This window comes from Lycium ferocissimum, chromosome 1 (assembly GCF_029784015.1).
Source record: "Lycium ferocissimum isolate CSIRO_LF1 chromosome 1, AGI_CSIRO_Lferr_CH_V1, whole genome shotgun sequence".
Classification (NCBI taxonomy): domain Eukaryota; kingdom Viridiplantae; phylum Streptophyta; class Magnoliopsida; order Solanales; family Solanaceae; genus Lycium; species Lycium ferocissimum.
The window spans coordinates 60,204,097-60,228,850 of record NC_081342.1 but is presented as its reverse complement, the minus strand read 5'-3'; the positions used below and the strand labels follow the sequence as shown (position 1 = coordinate 60,228,850).

At 36.5% G+C, this 24,754-nt stretch overlaps 1 protein-coding gene and 1 long non-coding RNA gene across 9 annotated transcripts; one reads left to right on the top strand and one right to left on the bottom strand.

Annotated features, from left to right (window-relative positions):
• Positions 1 to 707: 707 nt before the first annotated feature.
• On the bottom strand, positions 708 to 19,085 carry LOC132056496 (protein LONG AFTER FAR-RED 3). 8 transcript variants are annotated; one of them, XM_059448740.1, is made up of 15 exons: positions 18,870 to 19,082; positions 18,329 to 18,501; positions 16,798 to 16,899; positions 14,809 to 14,881; positions 13,770 to 13,876; positions 13,563 to 13,686; positions 10,169 to 10,363; positions 4,290 to 4,375; positions 3,238 to 3,345; positions 2,892 to 2,987; positions 2,704 to 2,802; positions 2,500 to 2,574; positions 2,085 to 2,216; positions 1,870 to 1,985; positions 708 to 1,078 (listed from the first exon to the last, which is right to left on the bottom strand). In XM_059448740.1, the coding sequence occupies exons 1-15, from the start codon at positions 18,967 to 18,969 to the stop codon at positions 883 to 885; spliced, it is 1,782 nt and encodes a 593-aa protein (XP_059304723.1). In that variant the 5' UTR covers positions 18,970 to 19,082; the 3' UTR covers positions 708 to 882. The 8 variants fall into 8 exon arrangements, with proteins under 8 accessions (XP_059304723.1, XP_059304717.1, XP_059304708.1 ...); XM_059448734.1 differs by having other exon boundaries at positions 1,870 to 2,216; positions 18,329 to 18,495; positions 18,870 to 19,085; XM_059448725.1 differs by having other exon boundaries at positions 1,870 to 2,216; positions 18,870 to 19,084.
• On the top strand, positions 9,974 to 10,377 carry LOC132056539 (uncharacterized). The gene is made up of 2 exons (XR_009414808.1): positions 9,974 to 10,087; positions 10,126 to 10,377. It is a non-coding gene; the product is annotated as an uncharacterized LOC132056539 (long non-coding RNA).
• Positions 19,086 to 24,754: the final 5,669 nt, after the last annotated feature.

Sequence of the window (24,754 nt, the reverse complement as noted above, 5' to 3'; positions counted from 1 at the left end):
GAAGATGAATTAATTTGCTTGAGTGTACTGTGATTAAACTTTGATAAATGAAGCAATTATACAGAACGTCCAAATATTATATTATTTGGTAATAATTTAATTATTAATTAGTGTAGTAGGGTATACATTGGACATGTCCTAAAATAGATTTGGAGCACATTTTGGAGCCAAAAACATTACGAGGGTAAAATTGATCTATGTCGAATAATTTAGGGGTACTTTTGGCCCAGAATGTGAATGTGCAGACACGTTGCATTTTACTTGATTCAGAGTAGCTTTGTTGGTTTACGCTAACAGTAGTCTTTGCAACTCGATCAATGAAAAACTTGACTAAAAAGAATAAAGGTTATCTTGACATATGAATTTAGCAACCAGCAGTGATTTAAGAAAAAGGGCGGAGCCTTATTTACTTAAGGTGATTTAGTTTGTTATAAGTCCTCCCTTTAACAGAATTGACAGATTATATTTAATGGGAGTTCATGCTCAGTAGCTTTTTAATGTTGAGCTTGGTGTAATGTCTACTTCAAGCAAATTCTGTAAAAAATAAAAAATTATTTACAAGAACAGTTTTACCATGTTATTACATTAAAAAGAGGAGTTAAAATGTTGGGCCTGTGCACCGCACGGGCATATCATAACTAGTGATTATAGAAGCACATATATAAAGTACAACCTGAAAAGGGGAGGGGGGATCACATTCCAGTACATCATAGCCCCAAAATTTCACTAATAAAATTCACATACTCCTTCATAACAGTTTCAAGACTGGTAATAAAAGTGAAGCCAGCCAAGTTTAATAAATAGCATATCGCGCTTCCTGGCTGGCACAACAGTTTCTATTTATGCATCCCTTTTAAGTATAATATTCCTCTCCTGTGCTATTCACTTTTTGTCTTCAGATCTTATGGAGTAAGCCTTTGAGCCACCAATATATGTTGCCTCAACATCAGTAGAAACTTCAGTTGCAAAGTCTTCCCATGAATTAGTTGACAAAACCACAAAATCCGCATATTTTCCGGGAGACAATGATCCAACATATTTATCAAGAAAACATGCATGCGCAGCCGAAATTGTGTACCTGCCAGAAAAAAAAAAAAAAAAAAAAAAGCTAAGACAGGTAACCGAATTTTAAAAGGCATGTTATTGGGGAAAAAAACAACCCAAGGATATAACCTTGTGATGGATCCAAGTTCTTTCTGTTACGCTGACTTAGTTCACCAGATAAAGATTGAAAAATAAAAAAGTAGATAACGGAAACGTGCCATGACATTTAGAAAATGTTAATTTGTAGTGGGAAAGAGTAAATGGATTGCAATTTTTCTGTTTCTTTTTGGTTAACAGTTGGTGTGTGGGCCAGCTTGCACGTACCCAGACTATTTCACCGACTGACACAAGTACTGGGTAACTCTGCCCACTAAGGTTTAGGAAGATGGAAGAAATTATCTAGTGTTTCTTTTTTATCTCTACTGGATTGGAATCCTGGTCTCTAAGCTTTGGGCCACACCCTCAGTTACAAAGAATCAATTGCACTTTGCATTTCCATTTCGAAGTAACAATTTTAAAAAATGACTCGGTCCAGCACGTGGCATTATCTATTTTCCCCCTGTTGAACAGTTAAAGTGGCTTCTGTCTGGTCCTCCTCAAATGAGTTCCAGGCTCACCAAAAAAAAACACCATATATTCACCACATAATGAATTATCTTGATGAGCAGATAAGAGCTACGTTGCTCAGACTCTCCAAATATGTGCCGCACCCGTGTCGGATTCTCCAAAAATACACTACGTTTGGAGTATCTGACATGCACTCGTCGACATTTTTGAAGAGTCTGAAACAATGAATGAGTCAAACAAAACAACACCGCTACTTACGCCTTCAACGCATCTTTGAGACACAAGCACTCTGATGGAATCCAAGCCTTTTCCCAACCAGGAGGTATTCTTTTCATCGATGTCCTTATGCTTTTCAATGGATTAATATCAGCGACCTGAAAAAGGACAGCAACAAACCACATGGCATAACAGAATTTAACAAGAAATTGAGTACTGACAGAAACACAAACAGATGAAATCCAGAAATCACATACTGGCCAATCCGAGCCAAATGCCAACTGTGCATTGTTCGTCAGGAGTGACTTGAACAGATAAGATCCTCTTTCTGCCCTTTCAGAACCAAGTTTCTTCGTTGCAGAATCAGCATCATCCAATAAGTGATCTGGCTGTTCATTTGGATTTTGTTATTTAATATTATTTGAGTCATCTTGAAAACTTAGAAATTGATATGAATCGCTAAATGCTGAGAAAAATGGATAGTGATAGAGTTTGTTAGTTCTGGCTTCTTGCATATAATTTACATAGAGATTTGAGTGTGAGTTTCTATACAGTTAATCACTGGTGTGCCTTACAAGCATACATGCTCCAATGCTCATTATGTATTATATGCATGAACAGGATTAATCTCAATAGGAATGAATGAGATGCAACAATCATCTGAAAAATAACCTGCACTGAAGCAATTACAGATTGTTCACCAAAACGAGCTACTGTTCCTGGAGCCAAATGTTGAGCATGCTCAATCTGTGAAGTGGCAGTTGCAATATTTAGAAATTACTTGAAGATTCTACTCCTCGAAGGAACAACTAACCTCAAAAGTAGAGTTTTAATTGATTGATGAATCTCTTAATCTTTAGAGCAGTTGGATATTACCCTAAATCGTCGGTCTCTAATTTGTTTCTCAGAAGCCAGAGAAGTATACATATCCAATATCAAGCCATTCGCTCTGTCACCTATAGCATGGATGCTGACCTGAAATATAATTTTAGCCCCTAAGACCAGTGAATTTTGCAGCTTCAAAAGAGACGAAATGGCAGATAAAAATAACATGAGCTACAGACCTGAAGGCCATATTTATCTGAAGAAAGAGTCATGTTGTATAGATCATCCAGATCCACCACTTGCAGCCCATAATTGTTTGGATCATCAACATATGGCTACAAGAGACATGAAAGATATCAGAGCAGTAAATACAATGAAGCCTCCTCACCCAACCCCCACCCCTAGGGTTGCATCCCTATTGGCTTGTGAAGAATGAAATGGAATGGGTATACAGGAAAATACTTGTCAACCAAGATGGCCACCTATGCCCAACAAGGCATACAGAAGATAGAACCCACAAAGAGAATTGAGAGAAGTTTGTTGTTTAGAGAGGCTCTTCAAAACCAGAAAGCATCTTATTCTTACCTCACGAAACAATGCACTGTTAGATCCCAAAGATCCATCAGCAAAAGCCTTGACACCACCCAAATAAATCCATTGGCTCAGCACGCGCCCTGACTTGCTCATAAGATCCTGAATACCAGTACAAGATTTAAAAAGATCAAGCTTAGTAAAAATGCATTTACAGAGAAATGCAACATAATCAACCGAAATTTAGTATCAGCTAGAATAAGAATGACCATAGAATCTCACATAAGGGCCAAGTCGAGGAAAAAGATGTAGTATTTCCATTACTATAGTGTGTAACAAACTCAAAGAGACTGACAATGTAAATATTACAAGAAGTAACAAACTCAAAGAGACTGACAATGTAAATATTACAAGAATTCCATAACTATGACTTCACACCTGCACACTCTCTTTCCTATGAGGCAATAAAGACGGGAAGAATGAACACAATCTATATATGCTACTTCTAATCGCAAGTTTCATAGAATGGAAAATACGGGGAGTTCCTTGGCACAGAGAAGAGAGAAGGATGATAATGTACTCAAAATAATTTTAGGGAGCAAAGAAGGATAAAAGAAAAAAAAACAAAGGATTATTTGTACTTCGGATGAGTAGAGTTCCCTCACCAATAATGGAAGTTATTAAGAAATACCACAGGGAAAGGCTGCATTTGCCACTAATTGTTTAGTCCAGACTTATGATAACTATATGGCGCTATGTAAATCCCATGGATAATCTTGAAACAAAACTGGCATACTGCTTGAAATGGTAACAAATCGGGCGTACTTTTAACAATCAAGTTATGATATACTAATTCTACAAGTGTGAAGGAGGGGTTGGGGGAGGAACTTGCAAAGACAAATACGAAACTTTAGAAACCTCAGAATCCTTTTTAATCAGAAGATCGGCACCTTTTCCACATTTTTCTATATTCACTGACCAAGACAAGGTGCAAAGCAATCTACAACATTAGTTTTTCCATTTCAGTTTTTAGTATGTTCTTAAAGAAATTTTACATATTCAGTTCTGAAAAACTCTAAAGTAAAGCACTGTTAATCATGACATACCACTAACCGTGACCAAGTCTCCATTGGAAAGAATAAGCAAACTCTGGTCATCATATTTCCTGATAAATCAGCCCATTTATATACATCTGCAATTATAAGGGAAGCTTTGACTAAGCTAATGATTACATAAATGTTTCACCCGTAGCAAGAAGAACAACTAAATGAGCATGAAAAATAGAGAGGCAGTTGAGACAGATCTTCAGTGTTTAGCATTCAACCACCCAGCCCTGAACCATTCTTTGTGGCCTCTCGTTCTCAGCCCACAGCCCCTTTCAGACTCCCCTTCCCCTCCAAGAAGTGCGTGCAGTTTCTGATTATTTTTGGAGGAATCCCAACTTTCAATTTCTACCAAAAGAGTGAGAAAACAAATGACACCGGGGGTAGGTGTGGATATTGGAATAGATGTCATTGCAGTTTTACCTTAGACCTCAACTAATTTGCATGTTAACAAATGTTCTTTAACCTTTTTTTCTCTGTAAGTGTGATAAAATTTCCAATAACTGATTTGGTTCCCATGTTTCTTTCATCAGCTAAACTACATCTTGCCAAGAAACTAAACAATACAATCATGGCATACACTACTGTATCTTACTGGAAATTTTCATGGGTCAGGTTTCAATGCTGAGTACTACGGATGCTTGACATCAACTTAGTCCCCCAATACCTTACCCCTGCTGGATTATGCAGCAATCCCCTCAAAAACCTAGTTGTTAGCTGAAACGTAAAAGAAAGAATACAAGATTTAACGTGGTTCGGATCAAAGAGATCCTACGTCCACCAGAGAACAGTTGCCTTTATATGATTAACAAAAGAAGGGGAGAGATCCCAATTACACCTTAGAGAATTGTTCTCTCAACTCTCTTCTCACTACAAAGAAATGATTTTTGGGATGATGAACAAAGAAGAATTGCCACTCATTTTATAGGCATAAAATGACTTGGGCTCCAAGTGTGCTACATGAGCACTTCAATTCTCCTCCACGTCTTAGCATCCTTTGGCTCCCAGTAATGCATCATTTGGCTCCAAGTAATGCATCCTTTGGCTCCAAGTAATAGAGCTTCCTTTGGCTCCAAGGAATAGAAAATCATCCAAGTAAAATTGGCACATGGTTTTTCTATCACATGACAAAAAATTAACTCTTTCAATCTCCACCTTGGTTTGCGTCACGAGCATGCGTATGAACAACTCCGGCCAAAACTTATAAGCTTATTGGGCAACCCCGTTGTAAGAAGAAAGAAGGATCAAACCTTTGTTGAACATACCACCTCCACCTAACAACTGTTCTCTTCAGAGTTGCACCAGTTGATGCGTACTCCCGCCAAGTCCTTGCAGTGTGCAAACTTAGCGAGCGGGACTATCTTGGTCAACATGTCTGCAGCGTTATCGTCTGTGATAACCTTCACGACCTTGATAGTTCCCTCTTCAACAATATCTCGAATAAAATGGAACCTGGCATCAATGGGTTTAGTGTGTTCATGAAATCTCTGATTTTTAATCAGATGAATAGCACTCTGACTATCACATCTAAGAGTTGAGTCCTGCTGAACCAAACTCAATTTCGCCACCAAACCTTTCAACCAGATAGCTTCTTTCACTGCCTCCGCAGTGCCATGTATTCTGCTTCTGTCATAGACAAAGCGACTATTGACTGCAGAGTCCATTTCCAACTAACGGCGCTGCCAAGAAGAGTAAAAATGTATCCAGTTGTGGACCTCCTTTTGTCAAAGATCCCCTGCATAGTCAAAATCCACATAACAGAGAATTAAACTACCTCCACCACTTATTCGAAAGGTCAGACCAACGTCAAAAGCTCCCTTGAGATATCTCAATATCCACTTGAACGGCTTCCCAATGCCTCTTTCCTGGGTTGGACATGTATCTTCTTACCACACTTACAGATTGAGCAATATCTGGACATGTGCATACCATAGCATACATAATGCTACCAACTGCGCTGGCATAAGAAACCTTTGACATATGCTCCACCTCATCCTCGGACTGAGGCATTTGTAACTCTGAAAGTTTATAATGAGGAGCTAACAGTGTTCTTACAGGCTTGCACGTATGCATATTGAATCTCTCGAGAACTCTTTCGATATACCTCTTCTGAGAAAGATGTACAACACAGTCTTCTCTTGAAATCTCCATACCAAGGATACTCTTTGAAGCTCCCAAATCCTTCATGTCAAATTCCTTACTCAACAGTTTCTTCAAAGCATTTATCTCTGTAATGTTGTTAGCAGCAATAAGCATATCATCAACATACAACAGTAAATAAATCATTGAGTTACCAGACATCTTCTTGTGATACACAGCCTATCAAATGCACTCCTTGAGAATTACGTGTAATCATGAATGCATCAAACCTTTTGTACCATTTAATCTGTGATTGCTTCAAACCATACAAAAAAGAGTTCTTCAACTGGCATACATGATCTTCTTTTCCCTCGGCTAGAAACCTTCGACCGATCCATATAGATTGTCTCTTCTAGATCACCACGCAAGAAAGGTTTGACATCAAGTCGTCAAGCTCCAAGTGGGCCGTGCAACGTCTTTGGAGAGAAAATCTCGTTGTAGTCAATTCCCTCCTTCTGACTGAAACCCTTTGCAACCAATATCTCCTTGAACCTAGCATCTTCCACTTCAGGAATTCCCTCTTTCTTTCTGTAGACCTATTTGCATCCAGCTGTCCTCTTCCCTTTTTGCCTCTTCACTAAGGCCCATGTCTGATTCTTGTGAAGAGACTCCATCTCTTCAGTCATGGCTAACCTCCATTGTGCAGTATCCGTGTGAGAAGTTGCTTCAATAAACAAGGAGGGCTTCAGATCCTTAATCTCTTCTTCTGCAGCTACAAACGCATATGCAATCAGATTTGCTTGATCTATAAGGCGTTCCGGTCTTTGTATCTACCTCTTCTCCCTTCCCTTTGCAATTGTGCATGGTTCATTAACAGCAAATTCTTCAAGATCTACATATTTTGACTCAACTTCAACCTATGTCTCTTGATCCTTTTCTTGGTAAGCTCCACCTGCTTGTTGTTCTCATTTCCTGAAAACTCCACGGAAACTTTACAAGGATCAAGTATAGAGGATTCATCAAAGGTGACATCTCTATTAACTATAAATTTGAGTAAAGACAAACACCAAAGTTTGCACCCTTTTACTCCATCCACATACCCTATGAATATGGCCTTCTTAGCCCCTGGTTCAAGCTTTCCTTCATTAACATGATAATAAGCTGGACACCTAAATGCTTGTAAGTATGAATAGTTAGAGGGTCAACCTGACCATACCTCATTCTAAGTCTTAAAGTCAATCGCTGATGCCGGAGAACGATTGACAATATGAGCAGTAGCGTGAACTGTTCATCCCAAAATACTTTGGACATTTTGGCTTGTAGGAGCATACAATGAGCCTTTTCAAGAAGAGTTTTGTTCATTCTGTTGGCAACTCCATTCCGTCATGGGGTGTGCCAACGATCTATGTCTTGAGATGCCATGAACCTTGCAGAAATCATTAAACTCTTCACTGCAAAACTCCAAGCCATTGTCTGCGAAGATACTTGATTTTCCGCTCTATTTGATTCTCAACCAAAACCTTTCACTCTTTAAATGCTTCAAAAGAATCACTCTTCACCTTCAAAAAACGCACCCAAACCTTTCGTGAGAAATCATCAATGAAAGTGAGAAGATGCCTCTTTCCCCCTTCGATGGAAGTTTAGAGGACCCCATAAATCGAATGGATGTAGTCTAGACCCTCCCGTCTTTGTGCTTGCCGCGCTTGCCGACTTTCTTCTCGCTTCCCTAAATACGCTTGTCACAAAATTCAAGTGTCTTTGATCTTCTCACCTTTCAAAAGGTTACGGTTGCTCGATCTCCGACGACGTTACCATACGACCAAGTCTCATGTTCCATAATCTTGCTTTGTCATCATTAGATAACTGTACTGTAGATGCATTTGCAGAGCCAACAATGGTGCTTCCTGCCAATGTGTAGAGGCCATCCTCCAGCTGGCCTTTCATGACTAAAGAACCTTTAGTCACCTTCATAGTTCCTCCATCGCTCATGTACTTGTAGTCTTGCTCATCTAGAGTACCCAGGGAGATCAAATTCTTCTTCAGATCAAAAACATGACAGACTTGTGTAATAGTCCTCATGGCTCCATCATGGCATCGAACCCGAACTGAGCCAATGCCAAGTATTGCACAAGTTGCATTATTTTCCATTACTACAGTTCATCCACTTTTCTCATACTTGCTAAATCAGTCTCTTCGGAACATCATATGCAGAGTAAAAGCAGTGTATAACACTCATTTGTTTCCATAACTTCCATTATTGCACGATGTTGTAAGTACATAATCATTATCAGAATCATGTACTTGTTCAACTGTGGATGCACTCGCCTTTTCCTTGGACTTTGACGTTGCGCAATCTCATTCAAAGTGCCCCTTTTTGTCGCCCCAACAATCTGCATTCTTCTTGTTCACACGTGACTTTGATCTGTGCTTTGATTTTCTCCTTCCATGTTGGCTAGTCTGGCCTCTCACAAAGAGCCCACTTTCCTGATCATCTCTGTCTCCTTCAAAATGCCTCCGCACGTCACTAGAGTTAAGTGCATGTCGCACTTGCTCAAGGTTGATAGGCTCTTTGCTATACACCATTGAATTCTCGATATCACGATATCCTGAAGTCAATGAAAATAGCAAAGCATATGCAAACATCTCCCTGTCCTTTTTAATGTGGTAAGTCCATGACAAGTTTATTGAACGCCTCTAAATGATCATGTAACGAAGTACCTGACCCCATCTTAAATGTGAAGAGACGCCGTTGTAACAACATTCTTGTCCGTCACCGACGGTCTAGTAAAGCCCTCAGGAAGATGTTCCATAATCGCAGTTGTCTCTTCGGTACATTCGTACTCACTTCACAAAGCACGTTAGTGCAAGTGGACAGCTGGATTACACTCGATGCATCCCTTTCAATCTTCTCCTTGTTGGAAGCCGATGTACCATCGGGATACTTTCTGTCAATAGCATGGATTGAACCTTCCCTCCGCAATAATGCCATCATCTGGATCTTCCAAATATTGAAGTTGTTGCGTCCACTGAATCTATCGATTTCAAACTTCATGGAACTCATCTTTGCTTGTTCTTCCTCCTTGAATCTTCAAAGAGTCCTAATGCTCTGATACCAATTGTTAGCAAAAACGTAAAAGAAAGAACAGAAGATTTAACACGGTCCGGATCAAAGTGATCCTACGTCCACCGGAGAACAGTTGCCTGTATATTATTAACAAAGGAAGGAGAGAGATCCCAATTACAGCTAAGAAAATTGCAGAACAAAGAAGAATTGCCTCTCGTTTTATAGGCATAAAATGTCTTGGGCTCCAAGTGTGCTACATGAGCACTTCAATTCTCCGCCACATCTTAGCATCCTTTGGCTCCAAGTAGTGCATCCTTTGGCTCCAACTAATACATCCTATGGCTCCAAGTAATAGAGCTTCCTTTGGCTCCAAGGAATAGAAAATCATCCAAGTAAAACTGGCACATGGTTTTTCTAACACATGACAAAAAACCAACTCTTTCACTAGTCCATAGCGATACCTCAGGTAGTGAAACAGAAGTAAAAGAAACTTTAGTTGTTAAGGTTCTGTTTTACATATCAACGGCCCAACTTCTATATCCTATTGAAAAGCTAGAAAGGTGGTCCAATTTGCTTATGACATCTCTGATCAAGTACTTTATCTTTGAAATGTTTAAAGTTCCTGTATTATAATTATAAAAAAGCATTCTCCCTTCCAGTAAAGGACCCATACCATAGTATTCCTAAAAAGGAAAGTAAAGTGATTTTATTCCATCTTATTTCTAGTTGGAACTGAAACCTGAAAAGTCCTCCCATGGGTACTCAGGTGAAGACCCTGGAAAATATCTGCCAAAATCCACAACTGTTGTCACACCCCTCTTTAATGCATGATTGCTAGCTCTTAATAGTGCTTCCCTCCTTTCATCAACTGAGGCTTCTGGGATGTGGGAGAGGACAAGCTTCATAGCAGAATCAATCAACAGACCAGTAGGTTCTGCAGTAAAAGACCCAAAGAAAGTAAACATCTTCTCTATACTTGTTTGAGCATGTAAAATTTTAGCAAACTTCTTTGAAGTTGGCACAGTCGATCTGGTTACTCTTTTGTTGTGTTTTACAAGGCAGTTGATCTGGGTACTTTATTGATTCGAGACTGTTAATCATAATTGTAACCACAAGTTTTCACTACTACATTTTAGTATGAATGAAAAGATAAAACCATACATGTATGCATAACTGAACAACTTTCACAATAAAAAATTGAATCAGAGTAGCCATGCTTCAGGAAATATTAAAAATATTAAAAATCACATTACATTGTGTTCAGTTGCAGAACAGACACTTCGCTCAATAGTTATGCAAAGGCATTGGCTATTTTATCCAAATACGGAAGCATCAAAAAGTACATAGATCCATATCATTGGGTGCTTAAAAGATGAATGACACTTGAGGCAGTATAAGGATGCATAGTAATATCACTTATTTTCTTGACCCACATGACCTCAAAGCTTAGTAAACTATATAAGAAACTTAGATTGTGACAGGCAAAACATGGCCTAGGAGAAACTAAACCTTGACACTTCCATGATAATGGAGATTAACAAAAGACGCCAAACTATTGATGAATTAAACCCCCAGCAATACTTCTACAGGGTAAAGGACGTCCTAACTCCTAAGTGCATTTAATTATCTCCATTACGTAGAAATTTTAAGAGGAGCCTAAACACATGATTTATTGCACTTGTACCGAAGAAGAATGGGAAACTTAACATCCTTTAGATCTACAAGTCAATTTTGAAAACATCTATAAGATTTTTCAGAAATATGCTTTCCTTTAGACTTAAGAAGGCCATAGATACCATGATGACGATATCCTGAAATACTTTTGTCGAAGGAAGACAGATTTTGAACGCAAGTTTAATTGCAAACCAGTTAATGGACTCCAAGATAAATAGTGGAGAAGCATGTATACTGTGCAAATTGAATCTGGAAAAAGCATATGACTATGTTAGGCTTAAGGATTCGAAGAGAGATGGACACAATAGATAAATTTAGGAAGACTATTGTCAAATTCTTAGACCTAGTTGGAGAACCCCATAGGTTTCTTCGAAAGTTCAGATGGTCTACAACAAGGTGATCCAAGCACCTAACAAAATGACAGAATAGAACAACTGTTGGAGGTTGCTTGAGGGGATTCACATTTAACACCACCAAATAAAGGAAAGATGGTGTAGTGATTAGCTCCAACATTTGAAGAAACTGCTATGGTTTTAGACAGTTTTGAACCTGAAAATAAATCCAAAGAAGGGCAAGATCATTCCAATGGTGACATACAGAACGTGGAACATTTAGTAAGGTCCTGAGCTGTAAGGTTGGCTCTTTTTCGAAGTCTTAAGCACACCGTATGGAATCTAATGCCAAGAGAGTTGAGAAGAGGCTAGCAAGGTGACAGAAAAATATCTAACGAAAGTGAAAGAGAGCACTTGTAGAGCGAACACTGATTAAGAGCATTCTATTCAGTATACATAGGCATACTACTCATCTTTAGTATCCACAGTGGGAATTGTTGCAAAAAAATTAGAGAAACTTTAGAGGACCATTTTATAGGATATCATCTAGTGAATTGGAAACTAACAATATACTGTATGAAAGTTAAGGGTTACAGGTTAAGGACTTGATTTGTCTTACAGAGCTCTCAGAGAAAATGCCTTTAGAGGTATTGGCAAGAAGTATCATGTGTTGTAGAGGACAGTCATTATCGACAAGGATAGAGTTCAAGTGGGATAGGAGGACTAACCACATTATATTGCAACACAATGCAACTCTTTGGAGGAACACAATAGAGGTGTGGGGATTTTAACAGATATGTTAGTTTTATAGGCCATGGAACTAGAACAGTTTCTAAAACAAAACTCTATGGAGAAATGGACTGATGATATCCCTTCATAGACGCCTGCCGGTCCATCTCCAAAATCCTGATCACAGACACCAGCAATGCCCCAGTTTTGCGGACAACAGAGGTGGAATTTATAGGACCTGAACTTTAAGAGAAACCTGCAAGATTAGAGATGGAAGAGCTCAACGGCTTGCTTGGATTACTATACCAGCACAAGAATATCATTTACGGATAAAGAAAATAGGAAATGGGAAAAAAAACAGAGGAATGGATCATCTCATTGAAGTCTTTCTATGTCATAATCCTAAAAGGAGAGATAGGGAATCCCCTCACTCTTCAATAAGGGTTCTTAAGACACGAGATAAGTGTCTTAATTCACTTTAACAGAGTCATGGGACTATGGGAGCCACCCTAACAGTGAGTTTGTACGAAGGAAAATCTACATCAGATGATGCTTTATGTCAAGAAAGTGAAAGAGAATGTCGATCATAATTGATTCGCTGCTTCATTACATACTGGCCATACTATATCTTGTGGAAAATGTTTGGAGTGGAGTTGATGCTGCCAAAACTATGAGAAGAAGAGCATGGAAAGTAGCTCTTTTGTACTCATGTGGACCCATAGAACGAGGATAGGAGAGGAAAACAAGGGCTCTTGAAGGAGTTGAAAATACCTTTTTTACACATCAGTTGAATATTTTTCTCTCTTGTGAAGTGCAAATATGACATTCGAATCACTATTGATGATTGAATGCTCTTTATAGAAATTCATGTTTTTTGGGTAGGATTTTTTACTTCTGTAAATATCTTATACAGGGTTCCCATCAGTTCAATAAACTAATACTTTATTAAAAATAATTACAAACTCAAAAATCCTTTCAAACTATTTGACATGGTTAACGGAAAAAAAACAAATCATTTGATGATATAAACATAGAAAACATAGGCAAGGCAACAACTAAAAGTTCCAGTTGCAAGTAATGGTCCGAATGCAGTAGAAAATTTTCATTTATTTTAAATAATCAAGTCATCAACATTAATCAATCTCCAAATTTCTCCTGAAAAAAGTACTTATTTATAGCAATGGGATTAAGATTTAGTGTATAATTCGAAACATAAATGTGACCCTTATTGGTTAACGCTTATAGCTGGAACCTTTAGGTGAACTGAAAAAAGTATAGGTTCAAGTGAGATCATATTTCCATTGACCTTATAATGGTTGTTAGCAAGTGGTCATTTGACAAGATCTGCATTGCTGAACACAGAAACACAGTGATATACAAAGATGAGAAATGAATTACCCCCTTCATTATTTCTAACAATAGCTCCATCATTTGGATTCTCATTGTTACGTGAAATTCCAGCAAGTGTTAGAGCCACTGTATTAGCTAAGCCCATATGACCATCCATCCTTGATAACCAGACCTGCATGTGAAATACCAAATCTTCAACAAGATATTGATGTAACTTCTAAAGCGAAAAAATGTAATTTCATGAAAATGTCTTACTGGATTATGAGGAGTGATACTATCAATCCACGACGCCATTGGTAAATCACCTCCCCAAATATCATTATTCCAACTGCCACCCAGTAACCAAGAACCTTGTTTCACATCTATTAAAATTTCCAAAGAAAGACATGATAAAGTTGATACTGGTAGTGTCATTTCAAGACAGTCAATACTATATATATTATTCATTCATTTTCTTTAGAAAAAATCCGCAATGGACTTCCAGGATTGAGCATCTTCTTCTTCTTCTAAGGGCATACTTTTCCTTTAGCATATGTCATACTAGATCAACTTATCTCTCACCGATGACAATAAAAGGAGAAAACCCAAAGGCGTCATAGTTAACCATTTTCAATAAGTAAAAAAATTCGCTATAATCAAAAAAGGCTAGAGAGGGAGGAGATCATCAAATAAAGAATAACAAATATGAATTTTCTATATCTGTGCTGTTGATTCTTCAATATACTGGTACATGTTATCTTCTAAAAAAAAGTAACTTTAAGTTTCTATTCCAGTTTAGTAACTACTTTAGTTATACACATCTCCCAGTGTCTTATTCTTAATCACTAACATATACATCCATAAATTTTGCCAGCTGTACTTATAGTTAGTGTCCCCTCTTCAAAACAGAGACCAGAAGCAATCAGACGCATTCTTTAGCGCCCTTGATGCCTGAACTTAAGCACCATGTGAGCAAAGCGAAATGCCAACCTGCGCTACGCCAAGCTTCAGGTCTTAAACGCTCGTCAATTGAGCTTTCAACAACAATGTTATTGAGTGAACTACATTGAAGCATACAGATACAAATTAAAGTACATATCCAGTGTCTTCAATATTTATTATCAAAATTACCCCCTTTTCAAAGTTGTAATAAATGGGAAAGTAATTGAAAATGTCTGCTGACAAGGAGGAACCTACAATCTTTTACCCAGTGACAAGAAAGGAGATGATTTTGGTATCAGCCAGGGTAAAGATGGAGCAGGCCAAAGTGACAAACATTGTAGTTTTATGAGCAGCTGAACAGCCACAAACTTACTTGCAACTGCTTTTCTAATTTTGTCCACAAAAAGATCTTTTGTATTTACTCCACGAAGCGACACTCGTGCCATCTGCCAAAGTTACTAACAGGTTAAGAAAAATACTTATAAAAAAAATACAATATTATGCTTTAATTTGTACAGGAACTACTCTAACAAACAAATGGCATTTGACTGGTAGAGTGTTTCAGTGACTATTTGTACAAGCATATGATGTCTGAGTGTGAATAGAGTCCAAAACCTAAGAATCTGAGAGTTCGATCCTTTGTAACGACTCCTCTATTGATCATATTGGAAAGCATAGACATAGCATTTGAAACATGGTTCAATCTTGCTTTGTTTGAAGGTTGTGGAAGTAGAGAAATAAAAGATATTTAAAGGTTCCACTGTTCCCATTCACAAACTAAAATTTGACTGTGTCATGCTTCTCATTTTTTTGGTATAAAGAACAGTTAGCGAAAGGGATCAAAGAGTTAGTGAAGTTTGTGGATGCTTTCTGTCCTTTGTATCTCCTACTACTATTCTGACGCTAGTGACGACGCCTTCGTACATATTCTTTATGGCATTTTAACTGGAAACGTTTACACTTCAAAATATGTAAAGGATGTGCTTTGCCTTAAAAAACGTCAATTTCTTCAATCAGCAGGACCCAAAGCCACATGCTGATGTTCTGTTCCATATCTTCTATATCTCCCTTTTGTTTTTTCTCCCCACCCAGCACAAAAAAAAAAAAAGTTTTTTACCTGCATTAAGCACTACCCACTGCCATCCAAAAATGGTTAGGAATAGTTGCCAAAGTTGTGAAGGACAGGAAAATGCAGAAGAATATTAGTCAGAAACTTCATGTTCCAGTTCATTCATTAAGATGGCATCTGCTACACAAAGATAGACCCCTTCTGCAAATTTCTCTGTGTTAAACAATCATTATGAGCAGCTATCTAACAAAAGCAACCTTTCTGGGGATACTAGATTACGCATCAATTTCCATGGCCAACACAAGATTCCTGAACTAGTGAGTTTTTATAGCAAGGTTTTGACTGTCAGTACTTCAAGAAAAATCTTGCATCTGATCTAGATATTTCAACAGTGAGTAGACACTATCTTCAATGTTTCAATTGATTGTGTGTTCTCCTATTTTGAAAAACGTTTTTCTTGAGCCGAGGATCTATCAGAAACAGCCTCTCTGTCCCACAAAGGTAGGGGTTAGGTCTGCGTACATCCTACCTTCCTCAGACCCCACTTGTAGGATCACACTGGGTATGTCGTTGTTGTTGTTGTTCTCAGAAAGCAGATCTCTCATCCGTTTCTTTTTACTACTAAGGATTAAGGAATAGAGCTCATGGAGTCGCTCTTTTAGGGGAATGTGTCCTAAACATTAGTAATGCCAAAAGGACATTTTCCTCCCATTCCTACTCCGTAATGGAACATAGCAGAAGAACATTCTCAAAAGCTCTTAATATATTTCCAGGTTCCAATTCAAAAGGAGTGGAATGTTCTAGTGGTGCACCTGCACCATGGGCCAAGACAACCACATTTAGCTTGTATCACTTCTATATCTGCAAGGCTACTAAAATAGCAGGCTTCTGTTATGAGTTTTCCAGATTTCCACTCCCAACTACTCCCTATTTACTCAAATCCCCCATTTGATCAAGTGTAAAGATGTTTTCATTGTCTGTCATCTCAACTGGTCAATCCTTTACTCTACCTTGACAGGGATAGAAAACAAAGACACGGTAAATGGAGAATCTGTATCAAAACCACCCTTCCTACTGAGGATAGATATTCCTTTTTCCAGTTAGATACTTTCTTTTTCACTTTTACAATGACCCCCTACAATATCTCAGAGGATTTATGCCCTGCATCCAGTAGCACACCCAAGCATTAAGTACGAAATTTACCAACTCTGCAGCCAAACTTTGTCAAGAACCTAGTAAAATGATTAAGCTTGACAAGAAACACAGACATGAGATGGTAGGAGTGCTGCAAACCTGTAGTCCGCCAGGGATGAAGTGCACATGCGAATCAACAAATCCAGGGACCACTATCTTTCCATCTAGATTTAGCTCCTGAGTCCAAGTTCTTTCCAATTTCTGCATTCACATGTAACCTGAACATCAGCTCTGAATAGAGTATATGCTTCACCAACTACTTGAATCTTAATATTGTGTTTCTTTAGCATTTGGAGAAAGATGAAGGGATAAATAACTTAGAAATTAAATGCGCACCCAAGAAACCAAAAATATAAATTGCAATTAAATCCCACGTTAGCTTTAAGATAGCAAAGAGACCTTCAGATTCAAATTGTACACTAGCATGGATGTACATTTTTGGGTCTCACTAATGTGATCTCATGAAGGCATCAACATATATCGAGACAAAAGTTCGTGAAAGCAGTCAGTTGAAAAAGGCAATAGACAACATTCAAATAGTAACATTCAAATCGAAATTGATAGAATGGTACTACGTGCAAGCTGCAATCTGATGAACCTCAAATAGCCTGTTTGGCCAAGCTTCTCCAAGACCAAAAGTGTTCTTTCTTTTCAAAAAACTGATTTTATTTTCAAAGTTGAGGTGTTTAGCCAAGCTTTTAGGAGAAGAAAAAGTGTTTTTGAGTAGAAGCAGCGTTTTTGAGAAGCTGAAAAAAGTAGCTTCTCACCAAAAGTACTTTTTTGAAAAAAACATATGAGAAAATACACGTAGAACACTTTTAAAAACTTGCCCAAACACTATTGCTTCTCAAAAGTACTTTTCAAATTGATTAGTCAAACACAAACTGTTTCTCACTGAAGGTACTTTTTGAAATGCACTTTTCAAAATAAGCTGATTTTAGAAGCCTGGCCAAATAGGCGAGAATGCTTAGGGATTGAATTAGATGCAAAACCTGCATGTGCTCCAAGGACACTAGACAATTAAGTGGAGTAATTGACCTAAATGGTATCACTTCTTTATTGCAATGTTTACCCATCCAAACCTTCTTACTCATCCTAAACAGCCACTCTATCTCACCTAATCTGCGTACCCTCTAACCTCTTGTGGGATTATATTGGGTATGTTGTTGCTGTTGTTTTTGCAAGCAACCAAAGGCAATCTATTTTATCATTAAGGAGAAAAAAGAGGTATGTTGCTATTTATCTGAAACTATTACTCTGTCCATTACAAATTGCTCCTCTCACTTTCCCTGTTGACATGTCCAAGAATGCGTATGTTGACCCTAAACGCAACGCTATAATACTTTTTCAACACACAAAAATATTCTAACGACTCACTTTACTCTTCCCACTTCTTAGTAAAACTTTATCTTTTATTCTATTTTTCTATACTATAGAATTCAATATCACAATGCAATATTTAATTTTATCTTTTCACAATACATGCTCACACAAAAAGTTCCAACAAACTCCTTTCCAAAATGAAGTTACATCCAAACACAAATTCTTAGACTTTACAAAATGGGTTTCTCCTATGGCAATCCTAGGAGAATTTTAGTCAAGGAAAACTAGAGAAAAAAAAAATAATGACCTTTATAGAAGAGTAGTTGCCAACTCGAAGAATTCTGCCGTTGCGAATAGCCATAGAATCAGCAAAAGGGAGAGCTTCATCACTGGTATAAATGGTCCCATTTGTCACCAGCAAATCTGCAACTTCTTCACTTAAACATGAAGAACTACTTCTCCAGTTCAGCAAGTCTGCAACTAAGAAATGAAGGAAATTAATAAGAGGACCCATTTCATTGTTGAAAATCAACAACAACAACATAGCCAGTGTAATCCCACAAACAAAGTCTGGGGAGGGTGGTGTGTACACAGACTTTACCCCTAGTAGACCCTCGACTCAAGGAAAACATTTCAAAACAGTTCAGAAAAAGAAAATAAGGAAGTACATGACAACAAAGGAATTAGTATTTACATAAAAAAAATAATACAATACGATAATCGAAGTACAAGAAAACTTAAACAGTAAAAGAAATTGAAGAACAAGAAACTACAAGAGTAATGCTATGACCAATAGTTATGAAAATCATACAAAGGAAAAAGTGATAGAAGCATTGATAAGTAAGTACTTGTTAAGTAATTGTTATTGTTGTTGTTGAGAAGAGGAAGTGAGGCTATGGAAATAAGGACGATAATTGAAGCAGAGAAGGTAATCCAGAAGGCATTCATCCTTTCTTTGCCTTTGCACAAACTCAATGCTCTTAATAATTAATTAATGGGAAAAACGTTGGAAGATAAATGTATTTTTGGTGGTTGCATATTCAGCTATGGTGTTGATGAAACAGTTACCCCTGTTGGGATGGTTGTTTCACGTGGTTCATTAATGTATTCCTCATTTTCTTTTCTTTTTTCCAATTTTCAAAATACACTTTTAAAAATAAAATTCCTAGCTTCCTTTTCGTTTAATTTTGATTGTTCCTTCTTCGCCTTGAACAAAATATTTTGTTATTTAATATTTCCTCCGTTTCAATTTATGTAAATTTTTGATGAACGAGGCAAACTTTTCATAAAACAACGCTTAAATTTTGATATAGATTTTTCAAGTTTGTAAAAATAAAATTTATATATTTAGAAACTATATTAAAAGTACTATAAGTTATGATAATTTATTATTACAATAATTTAGAAAAAAATTAAGGTAAACGTGGTCAAAGAACCACCTCGTAGACTCCCCAAATAGTAAAGGGTTCACATAAATCGAAACAGAGGGAGTAATATTTATAAATTATTTTAAGCATATATTATTATTTTAACAAAAACTATTGATAAAAAAGCATTAATGGCTTATTTTTAATTTATTTGTTTTTGGTAACTCTTAAACGGTCTTTCTATCCCCACAAAAGGTATCTGGGTATGTTTTTGTTGTTATTGGCAACTTGTAATTTCAACACTTCTATTTCGGCAATTAATACTTATCGCCTATTTTCAATTAGTTACCACCAAAGGATGTGGTGCAGCGGTTAGGTGTTGCTATCTCCTCCACCAAATGATCAACATCCCCTTTCGAGTTTCAAGCCGCTTGCAGTGGAAAATAATCGCCTTTTTGATATGTCTCTCTCACGAATGCTTCCCGCATCCAAATTAAGTGGGTCTCAAACGAATGCGAGTACCGAATGCCTGATGAAAAAATATATATATATATATATATTCAGTTAGTTAACCCAAAGGGCTCTACTCTCTTGAGTTCTGATTAAGTACAGGAACCTCTTATTCCTCCTTTCATCCATGTTTTATAACTAAATATTATTCTTTCAAATGTTTTATGACGGAAGACTAATTTAAAGCTGTAAGAAATTGTTTACTATTTGATATTTATTAGTTTATTTAGTTAATGCCTAAATAGAATCTATAGTCAAAAGTATGTAGGAATATGTTTTCTAGATTCTAATCAAAGTAGATTTTACATTATTATAAATAGGGATTTTACTACATATTTTCTTGTAGAGGACAATTGTAGAGTTTTATGAGATTTTGAGTAAAATTAATTTTCATTAAGTTCTGCCTTCCATAAAATTTACACGAGAAAAGAGAAGTTGCTCGTTATTATTTCAATTAATCGAGTAATTAATGAATTTGTTTGTGCTTCACCCAATTATAAAATAGTAGTAGCAGAAAAGATAATGAGTTCTTCAAAAAAAATTGACTGCAACCGAAAAGGTATTTAGTCTTCAATGGTCCGAGATAGCGAACATTGTTCCGCGGTCATGAAAGAAGATTTGTAGGCATAAATATCATATTTTGTGGTTAGCTTCATTATTTAATACTTTAGTTGTGAGAGGAGTTTACTACTTTGCTTATTTGGATATCTAACGCCTAATAATTAATGAAATTTTTAGAGACAGATTTTCATTCATATTTTATATCATAAAGTACAATATATACTTGATATTTTGAATAATCACAAGTCATTTCAAAAGGAGGTGTTTAATTGTACAAGTGTTTAATTACTAAACTGTAACTATTTACGGCATATTATGATATATTTCATCTATTTATAATTTTTATTTTTATTTTCTTTATTTCAAGAAGCTTAAAATAATTAATTTAAAACACAACTTAATCACAATTTTATTTAAATTCGGGCCAATTGTTAAGTGGTTATTTTAATTTTTATTAACTGTGAAAAATATAGTTTCAATTTAAACAAATTTATTTATTTGTTTAAAATGTGGCTACGATTTAAAGGAGAAAATGGCCAATTTTCTAAGGCCCAAATCTGACCCAATTCTCAAACCATTCCTCAATTCAAACCTTTAAAAAAAACGATCAATTCGCGTGTTCCACATCAGCATCACACGGATGTGTGTTTCTTTCCATCTCATCTCAGTCGTTGATCAAATGATCAACATCCCCTTTTTTTTCCTTTATTTCCTATATATACACGCGGACCATTTGATCACTTTTGATCAACGGTCCAGATTTATTTTTCATTAATTATATAAGCGGTTTTTTTTTTTTTTTACCTTTTTGCCCATTTCTCTCTCTCTCTCTCTCTGCCGACACTCTTTTCCTCTACAAATCCGGGAGACCCTAGTCATCTATGTCTACTTCAAAGATGAAGTTCACCTTTTTTTGGCCTTCTCAGTCTGTTGTACGGCATTTCGGGCAACTCTTAATGAGTTTTTGTCCATTTTCTCCAATCAAAGTCAACTAAACTTAGGTATTCGTCTATATTTTACTTTTTTATATTTTTTCTAGATTCTTTCCTTTGATATTTGAGTACAAAGGCTTAAAGGGGTTTTCTTTTTTCAAATTTTAAACTAATTTTTATCGGATCTCAAGAGATTCGGACTTGAAACTCCTATTTCAAAGGGTTCAAAACCCTAATTCTTTACATCTATATATAGATCTCCTTCTCCTTCTGTTTTTGGACACCGATGGGCATCGATTTTATACGGAAAAATGAATTTTGATATAGCAAAACTCAGATCTTTGTATTGAGAGAATTTTTCTATTTGTAATGTTGGTACTAGCAACTCTGTTAATCACTTCATATCAATTATTTTTTTTTATTTCCCATTTTAAAGTTGTAGGATAATGTAATGGAGTTTCAATTTCAAATTTTACATGTTTCATCGTAAATGTTCCTTGTAAAATCAACAGCTTTTTTTTAATTAACTAATATTCATTGACGTTATAAAAAAATTTTACATTATGAAGTTACATTTATTTGTTATAGTAAGTAACCTGCTTTAAGTGTACCTAATTTGTGACCAGCTAATTAATTTTGAAATAAAGTTTGAAAATATGTGTACCCAAAACAAGCTAATATTACAGTGATACAATCTAAATAGTATATATCTGCTCTTCAAACTCTACTTTAGGACATGTTCAGTATACTCTACTACACTAATTTATAATTAAGTTCTTACCAAATAATATACTATTTGAACCTTCTTTTTAACTGATCCATTTCTTCAAAGTTTGATCGCACTACCTCTCAAGCAAATTAGTATTCATCTTCTCCCATAAAAGAAACTATCAATCAATCATGGCTAACATGTTACGAGCTAATCAAGCTGCTAGGGCTACTAGGTCTATAAGTCCAATCGTTTATGGTGAGTGCACGCGCAATTTCTTCGCAAGTGCTTATGCTGTTGATGGTTGTGCGGATTTTTCTCCTGGAGGTCCTTCCGATAGCATATAAGCCTTGCGTTGTCGATTTTGCGATTGTCACCAGAATTTCCACCGTAGACTGGATGTCGACAACCACCAGCCTCATCCTGCACCACAACCATCATAAGCGCAATAACAGTTGTTGGAGGTGGAGGCCATTGTTGCACTATTGGAGGTGGAGGTCATTAGTGTAGTAGAGTATACTAAACATGTCCTAAAGTAAGTTTGAAGAGCAGATATATACTACTTAGATTGTATTAATGTTATATCAATTTATTTTGGCTACATATAGTTTAAAACTATATTTCAAAATTAATTAGTTGGCCATAAATTGGGTACACTTAAGCAGATTACCTACTATATCAAATAAATATGACTTCATAATAGAGATAATGGATCAAAAACCCCTAAAATATCATGTTTCTTTAGTATCATACTTAAACTATGTCTAGTTTACGTTACTCCCCTGAACTATAACTTTGATCGATGCTAGCCCCACAACCCCCCCCCCCCCTAACTATCACATTTTTCTTAGTTTCATACTTAAAGTACGTCTAGTTTACGTTTCTCCCCGAAGTATAACTTTCGGGATTCTATCCACCCCCACCCCCCACATAAAAAAAAAAACACGTTTTTATTAGTTTCGTAGTTAAACTGCGGTATACGTCCCCTCACGAACTAGTACATTTAGGTGCTAAATCTCCGGTCATTACATGTTATGTAAAATTTGTTCACTCTCTCAAAAAGCTTTTTAAAATGTCAAGTGGCACTAAACATTGTTATTTAGGTTTTTTTTTTTTTTCAGACTTCATTTAGATTAATGATTTTAATTATAACATAAAATCTAACTAAATAAGTACAATTAGAGAAAAACAAAAGTAAAAAGGAACAAAAAGTTAAAAGGGAGATAAGAAAGAGTAAAGAGAAAAACATAAGGACGTCACTTTTGCCCATTTCACTGAGAGCTCTGACTGTAGAGAAATTAAAACAGAGTAGTTCTCATTTGATTCGATTTCACAGTGTCTCGATTTGGAATGTGTGAATCAAGTATCAAGAATAAAAAAAGCCTTAAACGGGTTGAAGAACATGGGTTCACGCCCCTCACGTGCCTTTAATTTACGGAGGTGGTTACATGCACTTTGACATTTGTCAAGTCATGATGGGGGGGTGGGTTTAGCACTTGAAAGTTATAGTTTCGGGGCAAGCATAAACTAGACATAGTTTAGTATGAAACTAATAAAACGTGATAGTTTGTTGGCAAGGGGGGGATTGATCCGTTATCTCATAAAAATATGTTTTCTAGTTTTTAATTAAAACAGATTTTCCACAATTATAAATAAGAGTACTATTACATATTTTCTTGTAGTGGAGAGTTGTAGAATTGTTTAGAGTTTTATGAGATTTTGAATAACATTATTTTTCATCAAACTCTAGATTTCTGCCTTAATATTGGAGTTTCATTTGAATCTGCTGCCGTTGAAAGTGTTGACTTCCACAAAATTTACGTGAGAAAGAAAGATTGCTCGTTATATTCCAATTTATCAAGTAATTAATGAAGTTGGTTGTGCTTCAGCCAATTATAAGAAAATAGTAGTAGAAAAGATGTAACACTTTGTAAATCCGAGTTAAGTGTGAAAGCATCTTGGGGAAGTGGGATTCCACTGTTCTTGTTAACGTAAAATACGGCCAAAGAATACGACCTGTATTTTGAAATACGGTCCGTATTCCTTGGGCGTCTTTCACTCGCCTCCCTATGGGGTCCACTGTTTTTGTTAATGTAAAATACGGCTCGTATTTCTGGATGTATTTCACCCACCTCCAGTCGTGTGTGTATATATAGCGGGTTCAGTTAATTTTATCATTTATTCACATTCTCATAAATCCTAAGGACGAAAATCTTTCCTCCAAGTCTTCAAACATTAAGGTAAGAACATCTTTAACATTATTAATCAATCCTAGCATTAAACCCATGATTCTTAACATTGTATCTAATTTTTATATGTCATATTGTCCTCGAGGCACTGTTTGATTCGAAGTACCTGCATACCATTTTTGTTTTTGATGGTATGTTAGGTAACGAAGAAGCCGGGTTCGTGGAGACTAAAGCGCTATGAGAACTTTTGCTATTGCGGTTGATTTGGTGAGCCAGCATGCTCGTTTGTAGGTCATCCTCTATTTACTCATTCCATTTATCTATATTAGTTTTCGAGTGCGTCGATGAGTTAAACAGTTATTCTTTATTCTTAGAAGCGCCGTAAGTTCACATTAAATCTGCGGGTAGTTGAAGAGTTTTTGTTTAACTCTTTGGGAACTTGTTACGTTTTTGATTAAGTTTTAT

Bases quoted from the DNA above. Each gene is read 5' to 3' on its own strand.
- LOC132056496 (XM_059448725.1), bottom strand. From the start codon at position 18,969: ATGAATGCCTTCTGGATTACCTTCTCTGCTTCAATTATCGTCCTTATT. The intron at 10,364-13,562 runs GTAATTCATTTC...CTTTTACTGCAG, and splicing joins TGTTAGAAATAATGAAGGGG to AACCTACTGGTCTGTTGATT. The intron at 2,217-2,499 runs GTTATTTTTCAG...CCAAATGAACAG, and splicing joins CTGTAATTGCTTCAGTGCAG to CCAGATCACTTATTGGATGA.